This window comes from Hordeum vulgare, chromosome 3H (assembly GCF_904849725.1).
Source record: "Hordeum vulgare subsp. vulgare chromosome 3H, MorexV3_pseudomolecules_assembly, whole genome shotgun sequence".
Lineage (NCBI taxonomy): Eukaryota > Viridiplantae > Streptophyta > Magnoliopsida > Poales > Poaceae > Hordeum > Hordeum vulgare.
The window spans coordinates 586,106,188-586,117,236 of NC_058520.1; the positions used below are offsets into that span (position 1 = coordinate 586,106,188).

The following is an 11,049-nucleotide window of genomic DNA, read 5'->3' on the forward strand; positions in this document are numbered from 1 at the left end:
TCAGCAAGCCATTTTAACTTGTTTGCTTTCTCGATTTGTGCGTGCGTGTAATCCTTACGCAGCGGCAGGGTCATATCCTGTGTATAGTTTCAATTTTATCGGATGTTCTCAAACTTATTTGCTTTTTGTATCTACCATGTTTTAGTCACTAATAAAGATTATAACGACTTTTTTATGGATTTTATTTAATTCATATTTATCTACTACTCCCTCCCCTTGTGTTTCATAATAAGAGCGTTTTTGACATAACACTAGTGCAAAAAAGGCTCATATATTATAGGATAGAGTGACTATATGACATTTGTGCTTTCATGATTATGCCATACCATTGTTTACAAGCATAGGAAAAACACATTAAGGGTGGGTTCCATTCAAAGACTAGGCGTTTGGCGGCATGGTGCTGCGAAAGCCCGGCGACGGCTCGGCGCGGTGGCTGCGGGGGTGGTGTGCGCCCCGTCCGGTGGTGTTGCTTGCGGCTCCTACGGGCTGAGGGCTCGGTCCTGTCCTGGCCCCTCTTTCTGGATTTGGATCTGGACAGCCGGGGCTCAGGCATTGTTGCCGGTAGGCGTGCTGACGCTGAGCCTCCATGGTTGTTGGTGTTAGGAGCACAGTGGTGGAATCGGTCTTGATTGCTCTCTCAAGTAGTAGCATACAAGTGATTACATGAATTGGTTTGAATGTTCTTACATAAATTGGTATGAATGTTCTTGCGGGTGGGGCACCGGCCTGGCATGGCGGGTGCTCCCGCCATAGGCGGCAGCGCATGAGGCCCGACACGGGCGGTGGCCTCATGGTGGCGCGACGGCTACACGGTGACTCGGCGGCTCTGCGTGCGACGATGACCGGCTTCTATTCCGGCCTACGGGCGGACCGTATCGACCCTTGCTTCACCCTCTCGTCATGTGCTTGCTACATGCGCCACAGAGTTGGGCCTCTCCCAGCTGCAGTCCATCCCTCGTCTCGCGTCCGAAGTAGCAAGACCGAGCTCATCTCGCACCCGGTGCAGCAGAACCGAGCTTGTCTTGCGATCGGCACGACGGGACGGGTCAATGGAGGTCAGTTTTGATCGACCTATTGGGTCTCGGTGCTGGGGGCCGTCCATGGGTATGAAAGGCGACTCCTTTCTCTCGTCTCTTTGGTTGGGGTAGCGGCGTGTCTCGGATGCAGTGCTGTCAGGGTCCTGGATGCCGGGGCGGAGGCCTTGCTGGTGGTAGCGCGGTGCTCATGGGCAGAGCCCGTGGCTCGGAGTTGCCCGGTGACCATAGCCGTGTGGGAGGCGTGGTAGCCGGTGTGTGGCGTTCGATGGTGGTGAGTATTGGCCAGGGTGACAACATGTTCTATCTTTGAACGGACCGGCAGCGACGAAGCTTGTTCCCTTCTTGAAGGTGTCGTCGCAGTTCTCATTGTCCGCCGTGGTGCTCCAGGGGAAACTTTGATCCTCGGATGGGCAGTGGCCGCGCTTCGGTGTCGTAACCTTCATGAAGGCGCCATCTTGGAGTTCACGATTCGTCGTATGCGGCTTTATCTCTTCGTGGTGGCGAGTTCACGGTTGGGTACCCTGGTTGCTCTTGTGATGTTAGGGATGGTGTTGCTGCCCTCACCATCTTTGTGTCTTTGACTTGGGTGTGTGTGTTATAGTGGCATGAGTCTGTACCGAAATATTGATGATGGTTGTTTTATATATAAAACGGGACGAATACCTTTTTTGGTAAAGACCTGAAAAAGAATATCTCTATTTTTTAACCAATTACTCTCTCTCTCTCTATTACAACGATCATAAATTATATGATTAAAATCTACTGGCATGGAATAACAATCGTCGTAGATGGCACTATCAACTAAAGAAGAGTTACCTCTTTTAGGACAGTACAGTGCTTTCAACAAATATGTGTATAAACTTACAAATAAAGATCGATTGTTCTCAAATATCTCTCTCTCTCTCTGCTTATTAGAACTCAAACCAGCCCCCTCCTCGTCTTCTGGAACAGAACGAAGGAAAAATCCTCAAGCTAGCGACTCATACATATAGAACTTAGCTCTCACCCTCAAGTGTTTACCCCATTCAAATCCATCCTTCTCCGCACAAACCTTTACAACCTCATCCATCCAATTACATAGAGCCTTCCCGAAAGCATCATATCATTTATCCAGAGGAAGGTCTACCCTAACCCAAGTTGCATACCCACACCCTGCTTGCTTCGCCATCGCCGCACATCAGAGGATGATCACCACCACCGGTCTATGCAAAGGACAACGTCGCCACCGCCCCACACACTACTAGAAGACACCACCCTCTGTCGCCCCTTAGCCATTTTTTATGTGGTATGCACAATTGTGTTTTCATGATTATGTCATTGCACCAAAGAGGACATGTCAAGAAATCCTAGTTCAAGATGTGATGATACGATACACCATGAGTTTACGGATGGTGCTTTGAGCAAATATGGGTAAACTTACCAATAAAATCTGTCCAATTGCTCTGCATTGATACGAAGATCGCATGGAGCGTTCATGGCGGATGTTTATTTTTTTGAATGAATTTGTTGGTTGACTTGGCTATTTTCCCTGCTTCAAGATTTGTGCCTAAAACCAACAGCCTAGAAGAAGTTCGCCTCCAAATCCTAAGTATCTGCCCTCAGATTTTTATCAATTCCCTTTTTTTTGGAAAACTACAGAGAAGGTGTTTCTTTGCTACGGGAGCAGAGCAATGACCCATGTCCACGGGCCCCACTTTTCTTCATGTTTACCTAATGCTCAAAGCTGAATCAGTGGAGGCTTGGGCATAAAAGTACATAAAAAGTAAGTAAAATTACATAAAAATGTTGTTTGAACCAAACATGAAAGTACATAAAAATATATATTGGACAAATGAAAAATCCATTGCAATGCCAGACACAACATAATAAGTACTCCCTCTATCCTAAAATAAGTGTCGCAAATTTAGTACTCCCTCCGTCCCAAAATTAATGTTTTAGGTTTGTTTAGAAATGAATGTGTCTAAATACTAAAATATAACTAGATACATTCATATCTAAATAAATGTAAGACAAGAATTTTGAGACGGATGGAGTACTAAACTAGTACTTCCTCAAGTATTTCCTAAGTACTTGTTGGGGAGAACTAGAACAACAAATATTATGATACGAAGGAAGTACAAATTTTGTATTAGACCAACGTCACTTATTTTGGGACGGACGAAGTACATGCTTTTTCTTTAATTAAAGGACCTTATTATGTAGCGGTGCCGCATCAGTGCGCTCCGGTGCGGCGGCTGCTACTAACCCGTTACATGCGTTTATTAATAGGAAAAGGACGCGCTAAATACTCTAGCGTCAGCATAAAAGTAGTACTCGTGACTGCTATGTCTGACTTTTCGTTGTAAATTATGATGGCTGGAAGTAGTACTTGTGCATGCATGCAGAAAAGAAAAACTGTAAAGTACATGCATGCATACCAGTGATGGCAGACTCGCACTAGAGTGCATGCATTCAAGGCACGCAAAAAGCAAAAAAGAAATAACACTATTCGTCATATGGACCAGCTCTAGTTGACATATTCGTCATGCGGGTTGAAAAATGATTTATCTCATAGATTAATACTTTGATTGAAGATTCGTCTTCACTGCTAGGTTCATCTCGAGGAGACCTTCAAGATAAGATCCTATGTTGACATGTTTTATTGATTTTTTTTCGACGTTCCTAGTTGCCACATTTATGTCATCATAGTTGTCATCTTACGAGTATACAGTTGTCATAAAAATTATGCATAGTTAGCGGACAATAATTTTATACTTTTTAAGTATTGCAGTGTTATGTGAAGCTAAAAAATGATTATTAAAACACTAACAATAAGCAAGTAAATGCATGAACCAACACAAGCACAATGAATCAAGTTTTTTAGCGGGTACATCGACATTTATAAATCTGATAACCAACTTAATTTAATGTGAGAACTATGTGACAAATAATGTGACAAGTAAGTGATTATAATCTGGCAAGTACCGACGAAAACAAAAGTTATCGAAACTTGCCGACATGGGATCTAGTTTTGAAGATCTCATCGCGATAAAGTCAATCATGAAAATGGATCATTAATTGAGATAACTGTTTGGAAGATAAATCTTTTTAAAATCTTTCTAGAAGATAAATCTTTTTGACAATCAAAAGTGCATGCATACCGTCACGTGTATCTTTTTATTTTTTATTTAAAGTGCAAGGCCTGACAATCAACTTAGTACTGTCATCAGTGCAATTCACTATTTGACATACTGTAACATTTGTGTCAGCAATGAAGTCTGGTAGGCGTGTAGGGAAAAAATTCAGTATAGTCGGTTGTGCATGCAGGTCTGACAAGGAAAATATCTTTTCTATCGATTCCGTACCATCTGGAGTGACAAGGAAAATATCTTTTCTATCGATTTCGTACCATCATGCATGCGTCTCAACAGCGGGATCAGGTCGCGCGACGGGAAGGGGGGAGCGCACTCTTTCGTGCATTAGTCACACTTAACCAAACCTTTTGGAAACTTTCCTGTAAAAAATATATTCTTGGCAAAAATTTCACACAATGCAAATTCTGTTTTCCATTACTACTAATCACAGAAACTAGCAGGCTAGATTAAGGCCCTGTTTGGAACCATAATAGATTATGATAATCTGGATTATGAACATAGATTATATAATCTGGTTTATAAAAATAATTCAGGTGAACATGTTTGGAGGCCAGATTATATAAACTGTAAACCAGCTTTTAAATTGTACAATGACATGTTTGCCCTCTGTTTACAAGGAAAAATAGGAAAGTGGCGGTGGCACTGCGTAATTCTCTTGAAGTTTATGAGGGTAACACGTCATTTGTAATCCATAATCTCATTTTAGCTGGGATAGAGCAGATTATGAGATTATAATAATCTGGTCATCTAGTTTATAAAATCTACAATATAAACTGTCATGTTTGAAAATATAATAGATTATATAATCTGGGTGGTTCCAAACAGGGCATAAGGCCGTGTTTGAAACCATAATAGATTATGATAATCTGAATTATGAACATAGATTATATAATCTGATTTATAAAAATAATCCAGATGAGCATGTTTGGAGGCCAGATTATATAAACTATAAACCAGCTTTTAAATTGTACAATGACATGTTTGCCCTTTGTTTACAAGGAAAAATAGGAAAGTGGCGGTGGCACTGCGTAATTCTCTTGAAGTTTACAAGGGTAACACATCATTTGTAATCCATAATCTCATTTTAGCTGGGATAGAGCAGATTATGAGATTATAATAATCTGGTCATCTAGTTTATAAAATCTACAATATAAACTGTCCTGTTTGAAAATACAATAGATTATAAAAACCAGATTATATAATCTGGGTGATTCCAAACAGGGCCTAAGACTAGAACTTTCTCTTGTGAAAATTCATATGCGTCCAGTTTCCTCCTGCGAGCAAATAGCAATAAATATGCAATGTCAACATGACATCGTTCTATCAGATGCGTTGTGATGGTATTCTGCAGTGACTGCGGCTTGATGAATCCCGTGAGATGCTAAATTGACCTAATCCAAGAGTAGTATGCAGGAAGAACCCGAGGACGATGTAATCCAACAGTAGTTATGGTTGCTCCACAGCAACTTCCATATATCCACCTGTCAGGATATCTTTTAACTGCACAGAAATAGAGAAAGATGAAGGTAGACTGCCAGGCAGAAATAATGCTACTCATAGGATAAATTTTGTAAACGACATTAGCGTGAACTGGCACGAAAGTGTTAATCCTTCTACATGACTGGGTGCTCATATTACCAAAAAAATATGTTGTATCAAGAGATTACATTGAAACTGTGTGACAAGATTTGATGGTGTAGTTCCTTATGTTTGTGTCTCACTAGTAGCTGTAACAGATGCTCATTTTGCCTTAAGCTTTGCTATTCTCAACGTTATATTGTGAAAATGTTTCTCCCTGTGTTACATGTGTTGTGTTTTCGTAGTGTTCTGGGCAGTTATTCACAAGCAGATCGGGCTCAAGAGGCCATCAAAGTGATCCTTCTGTGACTATTGTCCCGGTGAAGCTCGGGAGTCTCTTGACAATATTATTATTGACCTGTACAAGGTATCCCAGTCCTGGAAAAGAATTATGTATACATGCTTACTTTCTGCCGAAGCCAGTTTTATGGTTTGATTATACTAGTAGATAATGAACGAGAATTATGTATATATGCTTACTTTCTGCCCAAGCCAGTTTTATGGTTTGATAATTTATACTAGTAGATATAGATAATGAACGAGTTTGGTATAATATTGCGCAACCCCATGTGAAAAAACCATGAGCTAATAATAAACCCACAATAGATTTTCGGATGAAAATTTAACCAAGGTTTTCTTTTCTAATACAAAACAAACTTATGTTAAACCACAAATGCAGTAGGACAAAAGAGCAGATTGAAATGCTGGCAGTCTAAGTCTCTGCAAACATCACTCTGCACCTATATGCAGGCTGAGAACTATGAGGAAGCTGAGATGCTCTACAGGTATATCTATCTTGCGATGGACCTACAAAGCAGATTTATATGGCACATGGTTTGTATTATTCCCTTTAAATTCTCAATCCTATGTTGGTGTTATTTGTAAAAAATACTTAAGTAAATATTATTGCCAACATTGTATTTCTCTGAGTCTGCAACAAGGAAGCTGAAAGTACTGACTCTTCTCAATATTATTGCCAACTCTTGAGTAAAAAAGACTCTTCTCAGCACTGATAAAATGTTGATAAAAGTAGAAGTGAACTATTTTATTTCTGTCATAACCTCAGGCAATATTTCCAGGCAAGCCCTTGCTATAGTACTTGATTATAATAAAGAGTGTATTTCAGCCATCTGCATGATTTAGATTGGAAAGGTAGCTCAAGCTAAATACCTCCTCCAAGCTATACCTTACAACTTTTTTTTTTCGAATGCAGCTATACCTTACAACTGCAATGATGAAAACAATAAGAGATCTGTTACCCGGGCTACATGCTTAGGGAGCTTGACTTAGGGCATGACCAACGCTCCACCGTGGAGTGATGCCCCAGCTATACACGTAGGCTCGGATGGTCCAGCATGCTGCTTGCAGGCCAAAGCGGTCTCTTGCAGAAGAACCGGCCTCCTCGCCGAGAATGGTAGAAAAAGTGAGGGAAAAAGCAAGCATGTGTAGTGTGCTGCTCTTGCTAGTACTGATATAGGAAACAAACTGTGAAAAGCTAAGAAGAAAGATGAAAAAGAAGATCACTAATGATGACAGTTTGGAACCACAAGTTGGGCAGCTGCTAGATGAAATCACCGTCTATGTTCGTTCATGCTCTCGTGGAGGCATGGGGCAGCACCTAGGTGCTGCCTCCATTGTACATGCCCTTACAAACACTCCCTTCTCCCATAACTCAGATATACTGATGTGAAGAACCTTGAATATCTACATCCACAAATACTCTCTACATCTTCAAATCAATTGAATTATGAAGAACCACTAATTTCAGTTTCGGCAAATATAGACAAGCATCAGGACTGCAACTCAAAGCGCTTCTGTCTCCGATAACTGAACTGAAGCGCAAACAACCAGAAATCTTGGGCGCTACTGATGGAGAGAAGAATGGACAATATCTGGAGGAGAACCAAGATCTTTCTAGACTTCTCAATGATGCTGGCACACCAGAGTCTGCTTGAGAAACTAAGAAAGTAGCTAGTTAATAAGAACAGAACAAATATCAGTACACAAGTCAAGTTCAGACTCCTAGCTCAGATGAATGGTTGTCAAACCCTAAGGGCACCATAGATGCTAGCAAAAATCATATGCAAGAAAAATGTGGGCTGAGAACACTACTGTGCAAGGTGAGAGCAGCAAGCATGCAGGTGAGCAGAGGGACAGAACACCATTATCCTCTCAAGAAAGCAGCAGCCTGGAAACACTGGTTGAGGATGTGCGGCTACAAAGTACATCAGCAGGTTCATGGAGATGCAATGCCTCCAGAATCTCGACAGACAAGAATGTGAACCGGAAGTTTGTGTGGCCTGCTCCAGCATGGAAGTAGCAGATGATTCAAGACCACAGCAATCGAGTCTGCCAAAGGCTTAACACGGTTCATCTTAGTGAGAAAGCTCGAGCCACCGAGCAAACACCATGGAGCAGCAGTGCAGCTCAGAGTTCACTTTTCCACTGTCATGTATCATTTGCTGACAATGGAAACTCTCGGGGGTGCTAGTCACACCAAGGCCACCAACCACTGGCTTAGGAACACGGCGAACACAGTACGATGGAGGTTGCAGAACCACCTGCAGGTTTTCCAGGAAATCAAAAATGACACAAACCAAAATGCTGCATAGCTAGATCTGTATTCCCCACTCACTGTTGATGGAAGTTCTTCCCAGTAAGTAGTGGTTGTTGTTTCCCACCAGAGATGAGACTAGTACATATCATTTGTTTCTGAGAAGAAGCATTAGCATTGAAGTGTCAACAGCTCAAGGGGGATTAGTTACAACAATCATGTAGAGCTAAGGAACTTGTCAAACATTGTCAATAGTTCATGTTCCTCAAAAGTCCGTGAATCATACTCTCTTCAGATCCAAACTCTGATCAGCTTACTTCACTTGAGCTAGCAATATGCTGTTATTTCTTGAGCTTTGTGAGGGAGATGGCCCGGCATTGATAGAAAACTATAAGTCGAGGAGAAAGTGGTAGGTGCAGTATTTCAGGCTTAATTGAGGTGTAAGGGAATCACTGTGAGGTGTGGCAAACCAGGGAGACTAAGTATTAGCCTTTGGGAGGGACCAAAAAGCATACAGTTAGCTATGGCCAGGAACCTATATGAGCAGTTTGAGCACTTGTGCTACAAGCTGTACTTTCTGTTATTTCTCTTCCAGTTGCGTTTGGCCATCTGTGCACTAATCAAGTAATCATTGCCATAAAATCATCAGTAATGACTAAGTGAGCATATAAGGCCTGTGCCAGTGCATCGTCTCTTATCACGTTATCATAGGAGCATTAATAATTTAAGATACAACCATGTCAATGCATTGTTTCTTATGAGTTGTATCTACATTTAATAATTTGGGGTAATGCATACATATGATTGGGCTAAAACCATTTTTGCCTATGGCCACGTGCAAGGGTTGTATGTTAGCTAAGATACAACCCCATTCTTTTTCTTCATTAACTAGTATGCCACGTCAGCAAAATGCATATGAAACCGTGCTAAGAAACTAGCATTGGCACAGGCCTAAGTAATATCTTATACACACTGTGGTCAATCTTAGAAGACTCTAGATTCAGTGTAGTTCTGCTGGATAACTTGCAATGCACTTCTGCAAACTTCAGGTTCTTAAGATCCAACTTAAATGGCCACAACATATAGTGTTATATGACGTGGCACAAATGTCTACACATTTGCAATGTTAGTCTTAATATTTGTTAACAAACTCGGAACCAAGTACAAGCCAAGAGCCTATTACTCATACTCATTGACCAAATAGCAGACAGAACTACACATGTTGATTGCAGAGCAATGAGAAATACTGAAGGAGTTAAACACAGTAACATTGTTAGACGAGATGCAGACAGAACCATCTGAATATATAAATTCCTCATCCATTTCCATACCTCATCAGAGAAACAGAACTTGCTATTATAGAAGTCGTACCCAGTGACGCTATAACAAAGATCAAACATGCCGCCATCATTGCCCTTGATCATGTCCTCCTTTCAGTGCAGGGAAAACAGGCGGCCACATCATCATAAAGGGGGAGATATGTATGCGGCTTATACCCGGATGAACATTACCATGGCCATATGGTGGCTGCTCATACACCTTCTCAACCACCCTGCTCCTCAGATGAACATAAAGGACAACACCATATGTTGCATAGTCCAGGAATACAAACTCAGCATTATCCCCGACTGCAGCAACACGAAGAAAATCACCATCTTGTGGCATGGAAGTCAGATTTTGACCAGCAAAACGTGTGCATCCCTCACGGATATTAAATGTGTCCACCAGCAACCAACCAGCTGCACCATTGCCGTCACCTGTCATCCTATTCAGCCACAAACTGAGCTGAAATCCGTGTGCACTGACGAGATAAAGGCCGGAATCCTCCGCACATGACAGCAGGTAACCACGCCGCACTCCAACTGGGAGCTCGAGGGTAAAGAAGGTTGACGTGGCCAGATCAAGACCCAGGGTGTACCCGGAGGTGGTCACCATGAAGACCTTGCCACGAACGGGCGGAAGCATTTCTTCCAGGAAGGTTGTGGCATGCGGATGCGGGAGCTCTATGTCTATCTCTGCGGTGGCAGGGACGCCCCATCCGTCGGATCCCAGGACGCGCACCTCCGCATAGATTTTTCGGCCGGCCATCCAGAGATGCACCGAGGTGATGCCGTCGCGGCCCCCGCCCTCGGGTAGGAACATCTGGGTGAATCTCTCTTGAGCGCGCTCGTGGACGGGCGGCGGCGGCGGTGGGAGGACGGTTGGGGACTCCCCGGCGAGCAGCGGCGCCAGGAGATAGTGCTTGAATCTGCCGCCGCGTAGCTGGCGCCAGCGGCTGCGGAACGCGGTGATGAGGCGGCCGTTCCGGGAGTGGACGAGTCGCTCGGCTCCGCGGGCGAAGGGGCCGTCGCAGGAGGAAGCCGGGCGGCGCGAGAGGGCGGCGAGCTCTGGGGGCTGCGGGAGCGGCACGAACTGATACCGGCCGGGGTAGCCGGCGTAGAAGCCGAGCGGGCGGGGCGGGTTGCGCTCGCGGAATCTGCGGAGGAAGGCCTGGTCGGATGCGTGGAGGAGCCACCGCTTGGAGACGAGGGCGGCGCGGACGAGGAGGTTGGGGAAGCCGAGGCAGAGGAGGATCTCGCGGAGGAGGTCGTCGTCGTCGAGCACCGACGCCACCGATGGGGCCGGGCCTGCCGGCGGCAGTACATCGCCGTCCATGTTTTGGCCGGTCAGATTTGGGGGATTTTTTTTTTATTTGGGGGATTTTTTATAGGAGAGAAGGGTGAGAGGGGTTTGGACTACGAAGGGG

At 43.7% G+C, this 11,049-nt stretch overlaps 1 protein-coding gene and 1 pseudogene across 1 annotated transcript; one reads left to right on the plus strand and one right to left on the minus strand.

The window, feature by feature from the left end:
* Positions 1-5,339: 5,339 nt before the first annotated feature.
* On the plus strand, positions 5,340-9,453 carry LOC123445376 (annotated as a pseudogene).
* Positions 9,454-9,465: 12 nt separating this feature from the next.
* LOC123445375 lies at positions 9,466-11,049 on the minus strand. The gene has a single exon (XM_045122349.1). It carries the CDS (start codon positions 10,956-10,958, stop codon positions 9,711-9,713), a length of 1,248 nt encoding a protein of 415 aa, XP_044978284.1. The 5' UTR covers positions 10,959-11,049; the 3' UTR covers positions 9,466-9,710.

Coding starts and splice junctions, on each gene's coding strand:
- LOC123445375 (XM_045122349.1), bottom strand. CDS start 10,958: ATGGACGGCGATGTACTGCCGCCGGCAGGCCCGGCCCCATCGGTGGCG.